Below are 21,342 nucleotides of genomic sequence, written 5' to 3' on the forward strand. Positions count from 1 at the left end.
CACAATTGCACTAGTGCAAGAGTTTGCACGCACACCGAGCTGGGGGATAACTGCACTGGTGCAGGAGTTTGCACACACACCCTGAGCTGGAGGACAATTGCACTAGGGAAGGAGTTTGCACACACAAACACAAACACCGAGCTGGGGGACAACTGCAGCAGTGCAGGAGTTTGCACACACACAAACACCGAGCTGGGGGACAGTTGCACTTGGGAAGGAGTTTGCACACACACACACACCCTGAGCTGGGGGACAATTGCACTAGGGAAGGAGTTTGCACACACACACAAACACCGAGCTGGGGGACAATCACACTAGTGCAGGAGTTTGCACACACACAAACCCCAAGCTGGGGGACAGTTGCACTAGGGAAGGAGTTTGCACAAACACAAACACCGAGCTGGGGGACAATTGCAGTAGTGCAGGAGTTTGCACACACACAAACACCGAGCTGGGGGACAATTGCACTTGGGAAGGAGTTTGCGCACACACACACACACCGAGCTGGGGGACAGTTGCACTAGGGAAGGAGTTTGCACGCACACACACACACAAACACCGAGCTGGGGGACAATTGCACTTGGGAAGGAGTTTGCACACACACACACACACCGAGCTGGGGGACAACTGCAGTAGTGCAGGAGTTTGCACACACACAAACACCGAGCTGGGGGACAGTTGCACTAGGGAAGGAGTTTGCACGCACACACACACACACACCCTGAGCTGGGGGACAATTGCACTAGGGAAGGAGTTTGCACGCACACACACACACCCTGAGCTGGGGACAATTGCACTAGGGAAGGAGTTTGCACGCACACACACACCCCGAGATGGGGGACAGCTGCTGTAGTGCAGGAGTTTGCACCAGCCCCCTTTCTCCCCCGCCCCCCTGGCTACCGCTATGGGACGGGGGACAACTGCACTGAGATTTCGCCCCCTCCCCCTGCCCCCCAGCTGCAGGCTCCCGTCCCGCGGAGATCCCCCCCCCCGCCCCGCCCCGCTGCAGCTCCTCCGGGGGACGCCGCGGCCGGACCCTTCGGCTCCTCCCGGGCAGGGGGACGCCGAGCCGCAGCTGCCCGGGTCGGCCCGGTCCCTGCAGCGCCGCGGCGGAGGGAGCGGGGTGGAGGGAGCGGTTGGTGCCGCCTCCCTTCCCCGGGCCGGCGCGCTCCTTCCCCGCCGCTCGGCCCGCGCCTCGGGCCGGCCCCCGCCGCTGCGCTCCGCGGGAAGGGGCCCGGGAGCGGGGGGCCCTGTAGGCCCCGCCCCCCGAACCGGCCGGGGGGGGGGCAGCTCCCCAGGGATGGAGCGGGACGCGCCCGCCCCGGGAGGAGTCAGGGGTGAGGAGGGGTACGGAGGGCACTGCCCCCCTCGGGGGCCAGCATAAACGGGGAGGGGCTGCCACCCCCCCACCCCCGGGACCGAGCCAGATCCCCCCGAGAGAGTGTCAGCGGGGGGGGGGGCACAGACCCCCGAGTGGAGAGTGGGGGACAGACCCCTGGAGAGAGTGTCGGAGTGGGGGACACAGACCCCCTGAGGGAAGAGTGGGGGGGGACACAGGCCCCCTGAGGGCAGGTTGGAGTGGGGGACAGACCCCTTGAGAGAGTGTCGGAGTGGGGGGGGTCACAGACCCCCTGAGGGCAGGTTGGAGTGGGGGACTGACCCCTTGAGAGAGTGTCGGAGTGGGGGACACAGACCCCCTGAGGGAAGAGTGGAGAGTGGGGGGACACAGGCCCCCTGAAGGCAGGTTGGAGTGGGGGACAGACCCCTTGAGAGAGTGTCAGAGTTGGGCACACAGCCCCCCTGAGGGCAGGTTGGAGTGAGGGACACAGCCCCCCGCCGGGGACTGACAGATTAGTGCCAGGAAGCAGCTCCCTACCCTACCAGACCAACCTAAATTAGGAGGAGGGGGAGATACACCCTCCCTGTGGGAGAGGGGTGGGGACATGGATTGTGAAGAGGAATTTCCCCTGCAAGTCTCAACATAAAGAGAAAGTGAGAAAGAAACAGCCTCCCTGAGGGCCTTTTGGGGTGAGACAGCCCCCTGTAGAGATCAGGAGGTGCAGAGAGATGGGGTGTGAGGAAAGGGGTGGGGATAGTGTAAGGTGAAGGAAGGAGGATAGATGTGGGGCCCACGAGGACTGGTTAACCTGGTACTCTGTGGAAGAGCCAGTGACAGGTCCAGGGGCATTTCATGCAGCAAAGTTACATTGAATAAAACCATAGCTCCCTTTATGAAGAGAATAAAGAACTGTGTTGATAAGCAAGGCTCTCAGATAGATGCAGATGAGTAATATTTTAGCAAACCACTACACAGACATCAGTAGATAGGAGAAGAAAAGCCACATGTTCTGACACTCACACCGACTTTCCCTTCCTGTAGCCTCTCACCAGAGGTTTTTGAAGTGTGTTACAGAGGTTAAATCATGAGGCCACACAATACACCTGTAAGGTAGGTCAGTCTTATTACTGTATCTCCACTTAACAGGAAAACAGAGGGAAGTGAGCAAACTAAAGTCCAACACTGAGGCTGTGGCAGAGTGAGGAATAGATCCCAGAAACCCTGGTTTCTGCTCCCTGCTTATTGTCACTAAACTGCTCTTCTTGGCTTTCTCTCTGCATTAGTTTACAAGGGTAATTGGGATTTTTCTTTCCTCTTGCCTCCCATCAAACAAGTGCCATACCTTTAAGTGAGATTTATGTGAGTGCATTTATAGATCAGTGGCAATATCACGGTGTCATTCAGAGTTTGTACACTCCACACAGATGTGGAAATATTTCAGAAACACAGTTTAAGGGTGCATAAGACCCAGTCGGTACTGAAGACAGTGAGAGCCTATTGGATTTAGTGGCCCTGGAATTGGGCTGAGCCCTCCCCCCCGTTGCCTATCAATAAGAATTGAGAGTGCTCAGCACCTCCCAGAATCAGGGGTCCTTAGTGGAACAGGCATACATGTAGAACCAATAACCAGCCAATATTAGCAGCATTAAAAATAAAGTAATACAACTGTTACAGCCTGAGAGATACTGATTTTGTCACTAAATTATTCAAGTACAATGATATTTTGTGCTGTTGTTTCAAATGTTATTACATGGTTCCCGTAACGGAGTTTCTTTATAGCTGCACATTAAGCTTAACTTAAAGCTAAGGCACTTTTAAACTAAAGGCTTGGGTTCATCAGGTGGGTGGGAGCAATGGGTAAAATACAAAAATATTTCTTCTAAGCTTTCTCAGAATCTTCCTGTCCCTCTGTACGACCAAATGCTATTAAACTCTACAGTTGTCTTGTTTCCTTGTAGTAATGCATTAATTGGAAAGCTTAACTTATCACTGAGTTGCACAACTGTAGTTTAGAACCAGTGAACATGGTAAGTATTTTCTGGCAGTGAATAGACAGTACAACTTATGTCTACTTTGTTCACTAGAGAAGTTTACACAATAGAAGAAGGTAAAGGGATGGGCAGTTTAACAGTTTGGCCCAGATTCTGCAAACACTTAGAACTTCTTGCACATGAGTAGTCCCCTTAAAGTCATATGCGTAAGTGTTTACAGAGTGCAGCCTTTATTATTGTTAGCCAGAGCAGGGAGTGGAATCTCCCAATAACAAGCTAAACATACTGTTAAACTAATATTAAAAATTATATTTAAAATAGTTTTGTTCTAAATAAACAAGTATCCTTACAAGACATCAGTATCTGTTTTATTGTCACTCTTTTTGCTGTAACCTCCTTAGTTGGCTTTTCATCAGAGATCCTTTGACTGTTCTGTGCTAAGGTTTAGTTCTGTAGAAATCTGAGTGCAGGTGAACTGCAAGTTGATAGGTATATTCTGAGAGTTTGCCTGTGGCCAGTTTTTCAGTTTTAAAAGAGTCTTCTCACCCAGTTAGTGTTACACTGGAGACACTGGGTTGTTGGACAGAAGTAGGAACAATAATGAAAACAATGTGGACAAGAAATGTAACTGAATTGCATTTTTACATGAAGCAATTGGGCCTCCTTACAAGGCTTAAAATAAGTGAATTCCAGAAATGGGTTAAAGAAGCTGGATGGAAGCTTATTTTTCCTTATTATTCTGTATTAAGTGGTTGAACTTGGCTTGTACAGTCCTGTCTATTTAAGGAATGAGGCTAGCCCATTTGGCATAACTGAAGTTATTTTTGTGGTGAACACTGGCAAAAAGAGTTTATTGGCTAGTTCTACTTATCCCTTTCTATTCTTTCCTTCAGATTTGGGCTAACTTAATTAGAAGCACATGGCTGAACCTGTATGTAACCTTTAAAAATAATTTAACAGTAGTTAAACCTTCTCCCTCTTTTGGAATAACTGCTTTGCAGCAGATTAATCATGAAACAAAGCAATGTTGAACCAAAAGAGAGAGTTACTTTATAAATGCACTTGGTCTCCAGTTTCTTTGCTCTGAAATATGAGTTCTCCTAATCTTACATTTTTCTGACACAGAAAAAGCATGAAGAAGCTCAGCTAATTTAGTTGTGGTAATTTGTGTTGGATTCTGTACTAACTTGCACTGAATTCACATTGCTATCTACAGATGTTCCCCCAAAATGCATTCATTTCATTTTAATTTCTTTCTTATTAACTTTAGGAGATAATTCCAGAAAAGCAAGAGACAACTGAGGAAAATACAGGAATGGTAAGACGTGAGCTGGTAATGTAGAAATTTACCAAAACTATGGTGACCTCTGTGCCCCATCCAGCCAGGTGATAAAATATAAGCATTTCCCTACCTCAAAGCTGTTTGGTCTGGGATACAGAATTGCTATCTTCAGCCCAGCATGACTGAAAAACTGCTTCATGTTTATTCTTGATCTTTTCTGTTAGAGTACATTAAAATGTCCTGACCTTTGAGCTCCATAGTCCTGGGTAGGCATGATTTCTGATTATATTGCTCCTTTTTCGTTGGCAGAATATCTTAAAACGTGTGGAGGAAATAATGATGCGCTCCAAGAGTAATGCCTTTATTTAATAAAAGTAAGAGCTTCTTGAAAAGGAATAATTCCCTGCACACTTCAAGCCGCTTTGTTTTATGTGAAAGACTGTATTCCCTGGCTCCTCCTTTGTTTGCACAGTGTCTTTTACAATTCATTCCTCCAACCCAGAACTTACATAGTCTATTTCCAATTGGAACTGCAACTTCATTTTGCAAATACCTAATTTTAAATAAGATACAAGGAATCTGCTTCTACCTCCTCTGCTAACCAGATCAGTGCATAGCTTCCAAATGTGTGTGTATACATTTTCCCTCAGAAATAAAATGCAACTATTTAGTTGCCAAAAACCTCTGTTCCCAAGATCGGTTCATTCATATTCCTTTCATATTAAAGTCTAAAATGAGATGAATGTAAATTTGAACTATATACAAGTTAATTTAAATACAGCAAACTTACAAACTCTCTTATTACAATGCAAAAACACTGTCTTTGATTCAGTGGTACTGTATCATTGTAACAAATTACACTTAAAAATCATTCAGTGTGAAATTGCAGATTAAGCCCATCAGGGATGGAGTTTTAGCACTTGTCTAGCCACTTGGGAGTGTACAGATGGTGAATCTGAGTTTTACAATAGGCACAATCACTGATTACACCCATGGATGTAACGGACAAAAAGACCTGCCTCACAACGAAGATAAGAAAAATACAGAGGAGGTCCTAGTGCCTGACTTGTTCAGAATAAGCTACTTTTAAAAATGCCTTTACTTTTAAAAGATTTGTTTAATGTGTAGTACAAAGAAAAACCTAATTAATATGCCCTTCATTTTCAAAAGTAGCTTTATGCCTATTCTTTTTTAAATTTGCTTTTTCCATGTTGCATCCATGTAAGCAAAAACTGTATTTTGACTTGGAGTTATGCACATATGGGTTTGGCAGCTTCTAACTACCAGTGTCTTCAGCACTTAAACTAAAACCTGCTGTTCTCTATTCAGAAGGGAGAAAGTCGTCATACTCCGCATGGACTAATGATAGTTTCTCTCTCGCCTAGTATTGTCATGACTTTGAAAAATGCCATCTGACCTAGTCACTGATTTCAAATTTCATGATGACACAAGGAACGGATCCATTATCCTGATGTAAGGGGTCACCAGGATAAGGCTAGTAATAGAAAAGGAGAGCATCTTTCCCGGTATGCCAGCCTCCACTTATAGCTTTTTAAAAAGAAGCTTCTCTTTTTGGCCATGAGCAATGCTAACTATACCAGTTTCAGGAGTCTTATGCAAGCTCTATAACACTTATCCACATTACTGTACACTCATAGATACTCTTCTGTCACTAACATAATTGCTTTTTTTCAATTTTAAGAATGGGAAAAAGGTGAAATACCTTTATTCCTACGGTATTAGTGCAAGTGCACTTCTTGTGCAATTTGATAGACTCTCTTAATTCAAACAGCAGAAGATTTAGATTTTCCTCTTTATTTCCTTCAGTGAGTTTTATAAAGTTCTCTTTGCAGAGAAAAATCCAAAAAATATGTATTTTCAATACAGGCTAGGTTTTGTTTGTATTGCTGGCTATGATATGTGTGTACATTTAGAAAAAAAATATTATAAAATACTTCTAAAGGTCTGACAAAAGGAGAGAAATTTTGAGTTACAGGAGACTGTGTCTCATTGTTCTTAATTATCTCAAAGTTCTTAGAAGAGTTATAGATGTGTTTACCATAAACACTATATAAAGCCATAGGCTGATGTGTAAGCTCAGTGGGGCTGGAACCACCTCATTATTATATGTTTGTACAGTAGTTAGCACAGTGGGCCTAGGGCCTCTAAGAACTACCACTGTACAAATACATAATAATAAGTGCTTGAAGGGCTGACAACCCCACAAAACGTAGAAGATTCAGTGTAAAGTCTAACTCTCTGTCCCATCATTTCTCCATTTAAACTTAGTGTTGCAGCATGGTACATTGTGAATGGTTTGCAAAAATTAGAGTGTCCTTGATAGAAGGTTTGTTCTTTGATGCACAGCATAATTTATCTCTGTGCAGTGTTATTGTGTAATGTAATTATTTTCATATAGAATATTATACAACAGACACTGTGAAAGGATAAACTAGATTTGCTGGCCCATGTTGCAGCACTTCCGATGTCTACCATAATTGCTAGCGTCAGGACTTCTTAGCAAAATGTAACCCCAAAATGTCTCAAAAGCAGTAATGCGCTTCAAGTATAGTTGTAGATTTTTATTTGTTCTTCAGTGATATCATTATTGAAGACATATAAGCCAGTGGAATTTTCATTTCTAATATTAAATCCTTTTCCACATTGACATATGATAAACCTAAAAACATTTTTAAATATTCAGGCCCTAATGTGAGCCCATAGAAGCAAGAAGTTCAGGACTGAAGCTGAAGTTACTTCCTTTACTCATTGTCTGTAGGAATTGCAGCACATAAGGAAGGTAATATCATCCATGTTTAGAGACACCCCCTATAACATCTAGGCATGAAAGGGTGTGCTAAGAAATAGCTTGTCAGTTTGAACTTGAATTTGCTCACATTTGTGAATTTCAGTGAAATCCTTATTGCTACTTAAACATGAGCATTTGTGCTTTAATTTTACTTTGTATTTTTTGGCAATAAAAGATAATTATTTTAAACATGTTTGTTACCAACTTTTTACAATAATATGAAAGTCACTTTTAAAGGAATATGTAAAGGAATATGATTTGTGGATATAATTTACAAGTCTTGTGGTGACTGGTTGAGAGGATGGTGGAATTTCTGCAGTTGTGACTGCTTACATAATTACATAATTGACATTCCTGGTTATACTGTTGCTGTTAGGTAGGGTACAGTTTCCCTCCATCCAATCCAAGTTACAGGGAAGCATGCATGGTTGTGACTTATGTCTTCCTACAGCCTATTAGTGGGCTTTTCCAGACTGAGGTTCATGATAGTTTTAACCCAGTCTCCACAGACCGATTGTGAATATGACACAAATGACTATAATGCATGCTCTTAACTGTGTTCATGCCCACACAATAGAGGGTTTTTTCCCCTTCATGGACAACACAAGTAAAACAAGAACATTTGTAACAAAGAAGAAAATTTTTCACCTTTTTCCTGACCATTAAGAATTATTCCCCTCTGTCTACCAGTTTACAGCTTAGGCCAAATGTGTAACGTTTGTCATAAACTCTACTGGATCCCTTCCTTTAGAGTTCATGTTGGCCTCCAGTCCTGTTGTTTGCCATAGCATTGCCTTCACACAAGATACTTGTAGGAGGTGATTTCCATTTATGGACAGTCCAAATGGTCTTTAAAGGTTTCCCTGGCACCAGCTGTCTCTTGTTAACAACTAGAAATGCCCCCAGGAACTTCCTCTTATTTGATGTTCAAATATATATATTTTTGATGCAACATGTGATCACATGTACCAAGTCAAATGATAGTTCTGCTACTGAGGAGGTACTTTATAGGATTTTCTGGTATGTTCATTGTGAACAATTAGGGGCCTAATCCTTTTGTATTCTTATATAGTCATTTACCACTACTCCTTGCCTTTCCTTATTGAGCTAATTCTTTCCACAGTTTGAAAGCTTTGATATCAGCACTTTCCTTGATACCCTTATTCAATAGTTATTTTTCTATATTACAGTATAAAAATTCTTCAAGATGTATAGATAGACTACGTCTGCCACTTCATCCCATCAGCCCCCATTGTCACTTCCTTGACAAAGATAATTAGATTTGTTAGGCATGACCCCTTCTTGTGAATCTGTGTTGATTGTCTTTGTCCAGCCTGTACCTGTCCAGGCATTCTCCTATTTGTTCCTTTACAGTGACTCTGGAGTCATTCCTAAGGACAGACTTCTCTGAATCCAGGCTTAATGAAAGAGGTGCTGGGGCTCAAGCAATTTTTTTACATTCATAACTGATGCAGCAAGCCCAGAGATGCTGGGAGTATGAACTGCCAAGCCTACAGGTGCTGGGGCTAAGCCCTGGCACAAATTAAGCACTGTCTGAATCCTCTCTATCCCTTCTTTTTTCTCCCATCCTCCCCTTTTTTAAAGTGAGTCTAGTGTTAGTGAAAGATGCTATACTGACAGTATTGGAGACAAAAGTCTTTACTTAGCCACAGAACAGGTACAACATGGAGGCAAGCTTCAATCTATGTTGCCCCTTGCCAGAGCCTTAATTTGGCTTCAGGTGGTGAGTGATGAGTTAGATCACCATACCTATTCAGTCCTTAGCTTGTGGACTCAGACTGTCGAGAAGGATGGTAATTATAATGCTGATTTTGGTGACAAGATCACCAACTTATGTTGCATAGAACACTGAATAGCCATGAATTAAACCATAAACTAATCTGGGATGGATTCAGACAGTGACAGGCCCTTCTACCCTGTTTCTCTGCTCCTGTTTTGCTTCTTAGAGTCATTTGAGCCTACCCTTTGGATAAGGCTTGTGTATGGTGAGATTTTAAACTCTGTTGAGCCACGCATAGTGCTTTGCAAATGTCAATAAAATTGCTAAGACTTAAGTGCCTCTCCCTTTGATCTCCTTATAGAAGGAACTCACGGAACAAGTTAAAACAAGTTTCTGCGTTCTGCCTTATTTCCTATGCATGCAACAGGTGCAGAAATCTGATCCACAGCCCTCCAGTGGCTGGAACACTGGGGCCTTGTCTATATTGGGATTTCAACCACTGATGTTGTTTTACCAGTGCAAGTCCCTACAATAGACATGATTTACACTGGTACTGCAGTGTGCTCTTGTGCAGTTATATTGGAGCAAATCATGCTGGACATATATGATTTTTGTCTCTACTAGGAGTTTACACTGGTAGGCTTATGCCTGTTTTTCAAAGAAATGTTTTTAAAAGTAGCAAGTGACCTTCAGGGTGTGGGTTGCCATGTAGCTAGTTACTGCTTAGTGTACAGCTGAAATGTTATGTTGGTGTCAAAAGTATTGCTTCTTGCACTAATATTTTTCTTTTGTTCCCCATTTTGGAGTTTCATTCAACATCTGAGTTTCAAGTCAACACGTGCTTGGAGATCTAGTGGAAACATAGCATGTTGGGGTCAGAGTTTGGGATCTTTGATTCTAGATTGGCCTAGAAGAAGATCACTTTGAGTTTTTGGTTGTTTCTTTTTACTTCAGTGAGAGCTGGATCAGGTGATTATCCTCTGAGGTTGTAAGTTAGTTGCTTTACACACTGATGGCCACCCGGAGGGCACTGACTATAGCTTCAGGGGGAGCTGCAGCTTTTGTGGAGAAGGTCACAGTAATGTCTAGACTTGATAGAGTGGATGGAGTGAAATTATGCTACTAACTGAATCATATAGATACAGACACAAATGGATACAAGATCATGATTTGTCATTTCTCACTTTAAAGTCTCACTAAAACTGCTCTTCATTAGTCAGAAATCCACTGTCCAAGACATGGGCTATCCATCGGGCCAAATGGCAAAGTTTAGCTTCAGATCCAAACTTTGCAAAGCTTAAGGATGTGTGGTCCAGAGTTTAGCTCAAGCTCCTCTAGTGCCAGGCTAATTTAAACTGTTATGTTGTATATTTGTTTCTGAAACCTTGACTTGCTAGGCTGAAATCCAGTAGATTTGTGAAACCCAAATACAATGATGATGATTTAGGAGAAGCAGCATCAAAAACTATTTTTACCATAAAGTATGCTCTAGTATACTACATTCAGCTGGAGTGGTTTTTAGTGAGCAGTTAATAAGATCTGACAATTGCAAGAATCAGTCAGCCCATAATCACCTATTAAGCAATCCAATAATTTTTTAAAGGACAGTGGGAAAAAATATCACAATCTGGGATATAACATTTGGTTTCCATTTCTTTTTCCAGCTACAGTGAAAATGAAGTAAGTATACAACTGCCTCCAAATGTGTATCAGACTTCATAAAAGCAAATCTGTTTTTCCTGCCACATGCTTGAGAAGAACAGTTAAAGAAAATGAAAGCTAAGAATGGATGTTTTCTGGAATCTCTGGCCCTAATTCTGAAAGCACGTTCACAGAGGTTAAATTTACTCACATGAGTAGTCATATTGAAATTGTCACTGTGGCAATTCCTATGTTTCTGTTAAATCAATGGGACTGCTCACATGAGTAAAGTTGAGCATGTGTGTGTTTGCCTAAGGATTTAAGACTAAAATCTCTTCTCTTCAACCAGCTTTAATCAAATTAGCACCATTGAGATGTAGTTGCTTTTACTCATGGATAGCTTACTCTAGCAGGTTCTCTGCTACCTCAACGTTTGTGTGCTAAACATTGCCACATTTAGGTGACTTTTGCTTCATGTTTACAAGACGAGGAAATATAAATAAACCATTTCTTCACCTTCCCTGACCAAAATTCTTAATTTCAGTAATTAGAAGACACCATAGTACAGACATGCTGTTTCATCAGAGTTTAGGCTACAAGACTTAAAACTAACATTTTCAAAAGCATTTCATGGTTTGAAGGAATGGTCAATTAACCTTCTGTTTCCTGTGGGGAACCCTGCAAAGAACTGTCAACAGTTCAGTTTAGAGAGATTTGTCCAGTGACCTACAAGGCTACCAAGTTCACAAATGCATGTAACAGTGTCATCATAGATTTGTTTCCTGAGTTACTATCACAAGAGAATAAACCAATTGTTGGACAGTTTCTGCTACAGTATCTGGGTGACCAACTGAATGATGGGTGCTGGCCTACTGGTATGGTGTGCACCAACATAGCTTTTCACAACTGGAACCAGTCAACAGGAAAAAGAAAAACTCCTGAATTTTCAAGATATATTATGTGGCTGGATCCTTCCCCCACATAACTTTTTTTTTTTTAAGAGGGGATGAGGGGAATTCATAGGCTGCCTGCTGAGCTTCTTTGTATTTTCAAAACTCTTCAAATGCCAGTGTAAAATAAAAGGTTGAAAACATTTGATTATTCTAGTGGCCACAGTCTCAAGATTTAAGTGACAGCAACATCTAACATTTAATTCCAAATTAAGGACATTCTGTGGGAGCAGTAGAAATTGATTCAGAAGATGGTAAAAATCAGGTTTATCCATTCTGAGACCTTGAGGAAAGATTATACTGTCCAGCTACAGTGGCGACAAAAGTGACCAGATTTTATAGTGGAATTGAAAGGAAACTGAGGGCCAAGTCCTGCCATTGAAGTTAGTGGGAGCTTTGGAAAAGGAAGGCAGGATCAGGCCATAAGAGATGTGATGTTTTCCAAAAGATTAGAAAAGAGTAAATGAAAAACCAGCAGTTGGCCTTTGGTTTTGGCTTTGCGTTGAGTGGTATGTAAACAGGAGTGTAGCAACTTAGTAAGGAGTGGATATTGTCCAGCTGAATGAATGACAAGTGAAGGTTTCTCTTTTACTCAGCACCAGAACATTGTGGGGGTAGGATTTTAAAAGGGTGAACTTGGTGAATGGATGTTTGACATATCATGGGCCGTACTGATTGGGTGCTGACTATATAAATTACTTCAATGCCTTTCTACTTATTTATTTAAAAAATCACTTATTCTTCAGTTAAGGATCTAACTACTGTATAAACTTACAAATGCCAGGTAATTCCAAGTTAAGGCATGCATATCTTTGCATATCTTTATGGCACCATGCCAAACAATGATGTGAGGCATTAAATGGTTCAATGGTGTGAGAAGATGGAGTGTCAGCATTACATTTAATTTTCCTGGCTTTTGTCATTTTGTCAGACCCTTACCACTTAATTTTCAAAGTGTTGACCAGGGTCTTAGCTGCATGATTTTAACAGATTTTAATCAGAACAGCCCAGTAAATCCAGTACAACCCTTTGCAAATCTGGAGGCTAATGCCAATTAAACAGAAATGTTTGGTTAGGCATTTGCCAGAACTGTTGTTACAGAGCTGATACTCCCTGACTTTGAATACATATCTATATCTTTTACTGATGTTTTATTAACAATAGATTGGAATGACTTGGTCTAAGCTGGTCTGGTATATTGTATAGTGTTCTATTTAGTATGCATATTAATAAACCTTAAAATAATGTTAACATGGTATTGACAGTTTTAATAGCTGTTTTAAATGGATAAATATTATCATTTTAATATTCCTGTCAAAAACATTGTGCTTAATCACTTTTCAAATTGCATTTTATAAACTCAAGCCATTTTTAAGTTATACAACTACAGAAGGAGAAATGGCCATATCTAACATTTTAAACGTGTATTAAAAGAAAAATCACTTGAGGACTGAGATGTTATACCAAATTTCTTTTTGGAGCAAAGTTTTTACTGCTCAGTTAGAAGCTCTGACTATAGTGTCTTATTACTAGAAATGTTGACAAGTCAAATTTATAATAAGTGAACAAGGCCTCTTGTACTACAAATATGCATGTTCCTGTATGTAAAGACAGTCGCAATAGCAAGATTCTACTTCAGGCAAACAAACTTCCTTTTCAGCTGTTGCTTCACAGATTGCTGTGTAACTTTTGGTGTGACTCTGCATTTACAAATTTGGGGGGTTTCTTCCTAATGCACAAATTGTTCTTGCACATCCTTATATATTCATAGCATCAGATCTGTGATTGAAATGTTGTCTTAAAGATAATTTCAAGAGAGCCTTAGGTTAGGTGTAATACCATGTTTTTACTGGAAGTGTCCTACTCTAGAAATGCTCACAATGAATAATTTAGTTTAATTCACTAAAATAATCTTAAAGTCAAGTATTCAGTATGAGAACCACTAATAACATATATATTTCAGCTTAAATGAAGATTCTTTGCCTTTTTAAAAGTACAGATAAGGATATCAGCTGCTAGGGAAGTCTTGGAACTGGAGAGTTTATTTTTCATGCAGCAAAAATTTCAGTCATGAAGAAAGTTTCTAGGAAAGTTTTGAGGGAGCAAAAATGGAGTTTAGAGTTATTTCAGCATATATTTATGATGCTTTAATCTTTATTCTCAACATTGCTGAGTATTTTGAGTTTTGGATGCACATTTGTCAGTTATAGATTCTGATCAGGAAACTATCCCAAAATGAATAACTGAGAATATAAAGTACCAAATGAAAATCCAGCATTCACCATAAATGCCACAAGATTTACAGAATATTTTCTAAGCCAAGGTGTTGGAGATCCATGATTTTTATTTCCGAAGATACTATGAAAAAAGAAACCTAGTCCCAATGATTTTCCTCATAGTTTTCCATATGTATTAGGGATTGACACCAGGGATTACAACTTCATATTATTTAAGAATGTGTATGAGGTAGGGCTTTATTGGGGAAGTAGCGGGAACAAGACCATCAAAGATAATGAGTGAGAACTATGTATTTTCTGTGTGGGAGATGGGAGTTCAGTAAATTTGGGCTACATTCAGGTTCAAGGCCGTGGGCTAGATGGCTACAGCAGTCAGTCTTCACAGTTGACTGTGCTGGCTGCATTGATCTTGCAACATCCCCTGTCGCCCATTCCTTGTAACTGCACTGTCATGAGTTCTGAAGGAAGTCACTACTACTTGTCCAGTTAGACGTGTCTTCTAAGTACTAGGTGGGACAATTTAGGGGAGGAGAAATGAGTTGTTCAGTAAAAAGCAGAGAGAAAAGAAGAAACTAATACATATATATGAATGTAGTATCTTTGAATAATTTAATATAATATAAGGAAGGGTTAGTCTTGCAGTTAAACACAGCATTAATAGTTAGGTGATATGGTTCTATTTCTAGCTTTATCGTTGATCCCTCTGTGTGACCTTCTACAAGTCCCAGGGGGCCTACATTGTCCAAAGTGTCAGCTAATTTTGTGTGCTTTAAGAATGAATGCCCAACTTCACATACCCTCAGGTCTAATTTGCAGAAGCCAGTGGTAGTGGCATGTTCTCATCACCTCTGAAAATCAGGCTTTAGCTGTCTCAAGTTGGGCATCCAAAAATGAAAACAGCCAAAATTAGTGGCACAGTTGAAAATTTAACCTTCAATCTCTCTTAGCCACATGGTGTAATCAATTTTTAAGCAGAAGTCGCCACTGAAATTAATGGGGTGTTCTGCTCAAATACTTAATAGTATGATATGATCATCTCTGCCTAGGTTTCCTCAGCTGTAAAATAGGGATCTGTCTCTCAACGTTGCTCTAAAGCTTAATTCATTAGTGTTTGTAAAGCACTTGAGATCCTCTGATGGGAGATGCCATAGCAATGCAAAATAATATGTTCAGCTGTTGCCACAAAGGAGAAAAATTAAATTTCCTCAAAGGCAAAGCTGCTATATACTTAATTTCAATCTGGCCCAGTTGTGGATAACAAAATTATAACATCCTAGAAAAATAGACTATATATTTGAAATGCTGATGGATGCTTAACTATAGTTGAGCTCAGAGATGTTGCTTTTACGGTAATTAAAAAGTACCTTTTTAATATGAACATTTTAAACTCTGTGGATAGTGTTCATCTGTATTTAGCTAAACCATGTGCTCCAAATCTTAGCACCTTAAGTGCAAATTCCTTTTAAGCATCTGACAAAATGACATGAGTTTCATTATTTGCTAAACCATTCCATGACACTTAAATTTGTTCTTTTGAAGCATCACATTACCTCTGACACTCGAGGGATGAAATCAAGAAATATTGGTGTAAATAATTTATAGAATACTGCCCTTTGGTGTTAACCATAAGAGTGATGTGCAAGTGGAGCTAAGTCTAATGAAACATTTGTTAATTATTCAAACTAAAGTGCGCAGTTGTTAACATTTCAAGATTAGTCACAGATTTTGAAAAAATATAAAGTCCTGGCTGTGAAAAAATTAGAAAATTACAGACTGAGGGATCTCTGTGGAATTGTACATACACACACAAATCCTCACCTGCCCACAGATGTACACACCTGGCATTGGTTGCACACTAACAGGTGTGAGTTTTTTTTAATACAGGCGAGCATGTTACTGTAATTTGGGTGTGATAGAATCCTCCCCAGTCTTTTCAGGGCCCTAAATGCCTTCCATTTTCCCCTTGGCTTGCCATGCCACCTCAGTCATGTGGGCTTCCAGCTAAAGTGAACTTTCCAGTTCATTATTGTGTATGTGTTTATTTCTGTTGTGATAGTTGCCAGAGGTTCTAATCAGGATCAGTGCCCCATTGTGCTAGGTGCTACATAAACACACATAAGGACATGGTCCCTACTCCAAAGAGCTTGCAGTCTATGTTTATTCCCATCTGCGTACCCCCCCAATCCAGAGAGGCAATTGGGCAGATGGCTATTTGAGTAACATCACATATTTTTTTACCCATGGCCTGAGTATGCTGCCTGCACAGCACATTCCTCCCAGGAACAAAACGGATATCTCCCAGATGTCCTGGCAGCAGATTGGCAAAGCCTGTTGTAGTGCTAATAACCACTACGTTGTCATTTTAGTAATTATGTGTTTGTGCTTTTCAAACGTGGACATAAGGAATCCCTTTTGTGGGGCTTACAGGGAGGTGGGGTGGGGTGGAACACTGGGTCAGATTACAAATCCTAAAGAGAAATTTGCTCACAATCCATTTTTTTCAGCCCAAAGAGAAAAAAGTCCAATCATGGATAAGTACAGATGCTCCTTGACTATTCTTTTTTCTGTCAGAAGACACAGAATAGATTTAAAAGGCAAAGCATGACTTTGTAGGTTAATACGCATGAAGGGGAGGGGAACGCAGGATAGAATGCAATCAAGGAGCATCATTAGACATTGAGAAAGATATCATTAGGTTAAAAAAATGTTTTTGAAGAGAAACAAAGGAGAAACAATGTGTCAGGATTGCCCAACACAAACTTCAGAGTCATTGACCTTGACAATAGATGCACGAGCAAACTTTGCCTCTGAGAGGTTAAAAATTCCAGCCAGGGTAAAAGTGGTGTGAACAGACAACACGGAGTCCAGTGGCACCTTAAAGACTAACAGATTTATTTGAGCGTAAGCTTTCGTGGGTCAAAACCTCACCTCTTCAGATGCATGGAGTGAAAGTTACAGATGCAGACATAAATATACTGACACACGAAGAGAAGGGAGTTACCTCACAAGTGGAGAACCAGTGTTGACAGGACCAATTCGATCAGGGGGGATATAGTCCACTCCCAACAATAGATGAGGAGGTGTCAATTCCAGGAGAGGCAAAGCTGCTTCTGTAATGAGCCAGCCACTCCCAGTCCCTATTCAAGCCCAAATTAATGGTGTTAAATTGGCAAATGAATTTTAGTTCTGCTGTTTCTCTTTGAAGTCTGTTTCTGAAGTTTTTTTGTTCAAGTATAGCTACTTTCAAATCTATTATAGAATGTCCAGGAAGATTGAAGTGTTCTCCCACTGGCTTGTGTGTGTTACCATTCCTGATGTCCAATTTGTGTCCATTTATTCTTTTATGTAGGGACAGTCCGGTTTGGCCAATGTACATGGCAGAGGGGCATTGCTGGCACATGAGGGCATATATAACATTAGTAGACATGCAGGTGAATGAGCCTCTGATGGTGTGGCTGATATGGTTGGATCCTCTGATGGTGTCACTAGAGTAGATACGGGGACAGAGTAGGCAACGAGGTTTGCTACAGGGATTGGTTCCTGGGTTAGTGTTTCTATGGTGTGGTATGTAGTTGCTGGTGAATATTTGCTTCAGGTTGGGGGAGCTGTCTATAAGCGAGGACTTGCCTGTCTCCCAAGGTCTGTGAGAGTGAGGGATCATTTTCCAGGATAGGTTGTAGATCGTTGATAATGTGCTGGAGAGGTTTTAGCTGGGGGCTGTATGTGATGGCCAGTGGTCTTCTGTTATTTTCCTTGTGGGGCCTGTCCTGTAGTAGGTGATTTCTGGGTACCTGTCTCGCTCTGTCAATCTGTTTCCTCACTTCCCCAGGTGAACAGACAGTGACTGTCAATGTAGCCTAATAAACAGGCAACAATACTCTACATCTCCCGCTCAGTTAAAGATTAATTACTCATTTAAAATGACAGCTGCTGTCTAATGCCTAAAAGTTTAGAGTAGTCACTCACCATCCCATCCTTGTTACTTCAAGCACAAATACCTTGAGTTGTCTCAGTCAAGTTTCTCCATTTGTCAGCTCTTCCAATAGTATATTTAGAAAATGCTGAGCAAATAATGACAAGCAAATATTTCCTATTTTTTGACCCAAAACAAAATAGTATAGTAACCATCTTTTACTGCTACCAAAACAGCCAGGTTTCTTTCATGGATCCAAATTACCCTTCAAGGTTTTTAATACTACTTTTTCTGAAATCCAATGTAAATCGTCTTATCAAAATTATATCTATTAAACATTAGAAAAGAAAATTCCTGATCTTCCTAAACTCTTCAAAGCAGGTACTGGGATGAAGTTGGGCACCCTTATTTTTCCTCTAAAGTTTTCGGTCATCATAGTAAATACATTTCATCTTTTACGGATGAAATATTTTACTGGTTTAAGGTGGAGGCTGAAAAGGTAGATGAATGATAATATAATAATATGTAATAGAAAGAGAATCTGTTAGGGTTATTCATGTGCTTTTGGATTTGATTTACTTCCTTATTTAATAACTAGGTTCCTAAAGACCCCTTAAGCTTGAATGACCCATGTTTTGTTGCCAGGTCTATTCCACTGACCCCTGCCAGGACCCCTGCCCCAATTCATCTATCAGACAAAAATGAATCTATTCCAGGAGCTATCAGTCCCCATTATCTCTAATTGTGCCTGACAGTTGGAGACAGGCCTCATTATTTTTAATTGGTCCCTATAGTTTTAGAGTTAAATTAAACACAGTTTAATGCAGATCGCTCGTATGCATTGATTTGACAGACTCATAGTAAAGTTGTATTTTAAGTTTTATAAAACATCAGTTTTTGTGTCCAATTGGCTTTATTGCTGTGAGCTGTATGAAACTTGACTGTATCTAAATGAAATATGTCTATATGTAATTTGAGACTTCTAAACGTCTGTTGCACCTGTTCATTAAATATAGGTACATGTTGAGATTTGAAATGCAGGAATTTACCATCTCATTATGAGGGAATAATTTCATACATGCCTTGCTTATATAAAGTCCTAGGTAACTTGTGTGTATTAATGAATGTACGAACCTGGGAGGATGGATGGGTTAAAATATAGATGGAGTTGATTTAAAGATAAACACACATAAAGTGCTGAAACATTTCCAAACATTTCTGAAGGCAAATTATGCTAGTGAAAGAAATACTTCCTTAATGGTTTGTCCATCTCTCCAGCAATATGCATCGTGTTCTTAGAACTGAGCACAGTGTTTTAGAAAAATGTCTCTTCATTACATCAGACGTAATTGCTTTCTGTCTGAAACTGTATTTAGTGTCAAATACTGCAGCTTGATTTGAAAGAGGACTGGATAATTTTGTGATCAATAATATATCATTTGTAGAAGTTAATATATGGATAAACAAACTTCATGCTCCAAGACATAATATTATCACCACAAGGGTCAGGAAAGCATTATTTCTCTCCCATATGGAATACTGCAGAAATTGGCCAGATGCAGTGTAAATGGGGTGGAGCTTTCCTTCTCTGAAGTATCAGGTACTGGCCACTGCTGGAGGCACAATATCAGACTAATTGCTAATGGTTGGATCTTGTTTATCAAATACTATGTTTATATATTGTGTATTATAAGTTACGGAACCACCCAAGTTTAATGGGGCAATTCTGATGATTTTTTCCAGATGATGAGGAATGCTAATCTATAAAACAAAGACAGTAACTATGGGGAGGGATGTAGGTTTTGGAGTATACCCAATTCGAGTAGATATCATACCTCTGAGATTTAGCATTGTTAGTGCCAGTGGAAAAGAAGATCTGTGGTGTCCCAGATTGATGGTGGGCAGAAGTGAGCATCTGAAATCATCAGCTGCCCATCAGAACATATATCTGAAATCTCTTGGCCCTTCCTGTGGCAGAAGTCGGAAATCTTCAATGAAGTGAGGGATGAGGAGAATGCTAAGGGACAGGATGATGATTCTAGTCACTTTCTTTCCCCAAAGATAATGTGCTTCAGGCCGTTCACAACAGAGGAACAGTCTTCAGCAGAATCATCCCCAGGAAATAGAAAGGTCCTGTCATGGAAGAGTGCAATTCTGACAACTCTCACATAATTGTGCCTCTGTCAGTCCCTGGGAACAAGCAGTCATATACTATGAGTGTTTTAAAAATAATACCACAAGAGTTTCAAACATACACATTATAGGTAGTTAACTTTTTCATATGACTCTGGTTGTTGCCGATATAATCAAATGGAACATTTTGCTAGTCAGTTTCCCTTATTTTCTTCTTTTTAATCTTGTGTAGAGAGGGAGTTTACTGAGGTGGAGTGCAGTTGTTGCACAGTAATCTTCAAAAAAACATGAAGATTCATCTCCACATGTTTTTTTTCCTTGACGATATGCATTGTAGACATGTCTTTGCTAATACATCTGCAAAGAGTAATTTGATCTTTGAATTGACCTCAATATATAGGTGGAAACAAACAAAAGGTTTTTTATTTGAACAAAAACAGTACTTAGCTGGGCAAAAAGAAGGGGCCTCAATCTTCATCTGTCTCCTTAGTCCAAGCACCAACTCTCTTGTCTCACTTTCCTTTACTCTCCAAGTGAGTGATGCAGAACACTGTCTACTCTTACAGCTACATCCCTGCCAGTTATACGAAGATAGATTCATTAACTCTTCATATTGGCAGGTTTAGACTTTATTCAACAGATTTTCTATTGCCAGACATACAAGTATAAGAAACTCCTGGAAGTGAGTAGGGCTATGGGGCAAGACAAGAATAAACAGCTTCCCACAACTCCTACTCATATACAGAGTTTAAAATGAAAATGGTGTCTCTTGATAGATAATGTTGCCAGACTTACCAGAAGGGCAATAACCCTGCTCCTGATCTCCAAATGTGACCTTGTCACTTAGTGAATCCTTGGTACTTTCAGTGAGGAAGCCAGAGTGTCTGTGATTAACAAGTGCTGGTTTGCTGTAATCATGCCAAGGGACAGAGAAGGAATCAAGCCGTCCTCTCGTGGGTGCTGTTGAGAAATGCGTACCAGTGCAGCCCAATGGGCCCAGTCCTGCAACCCTTACTCACCCTAGTAGTCCTTAGTCATGCAAGTAGGGGGTTTGCCATTTATTTGCAGCATGCAGCTGGTGAACAGTGGACATATTGTGATGCTCAGTCCTGAAGTCTTTATTCATATTAGTGAACTTTACTCATGCAGGTAAACCAAGTGAGCTCAATGGGACAACTTGCAGAAGATATAATCATGCAAGTAAACCTTACACAATCAGGTCTTTTACTTAAAAAGAGGTAAGAAGACTCAACACAACATGCTACTCAAAAAATATTGGTTTTCTGACAGTTTTTTTTATTAATGG

At 40.6% G+C, this 21,342-nt stretch overlaps 1 protein-coding gene across 1 annotated transcript in view; it reads left to right on the plus strand.

The window, feature by feature from the left end:
- The first annotated feature begins 2,319 nt into the window (after nt 1–2,319).
- MYO1H (myosin IH) overlaps nt 2,320–21,342 on the plus strand; it is a 90,450-nt gene continuing 71,427 nt past the window's right edge. The window contains exons 1-2 of the mRNA XM_074972799.1: nt 2,320–2,449; nt 4,601–4,648. Of these exons, the coding sequence (XP_074828900.1) occupies nt 4,646–4,648 (3 nt within the window). The 5' untranslated portion in view covers nt 2,320–2,449; nt 4,601–4,645. The remainder of the gene's footprint in view (nt 2,450–4,600; nt 4,649–21,342) is intronic.

This window comes from Natator depressus, chromosome 15, assembly GCF_965152275.1.
Source record: "Natator depressus isolate rNatDep1 chromosome 15, rNatDep2.hap1, whole genome shotgun sequence".
NCBI classification, from domain to species: Eukaryota; Metazoa; Chordata; order Testudines; family Cheloniidae; genus Natator; species Natator depressus.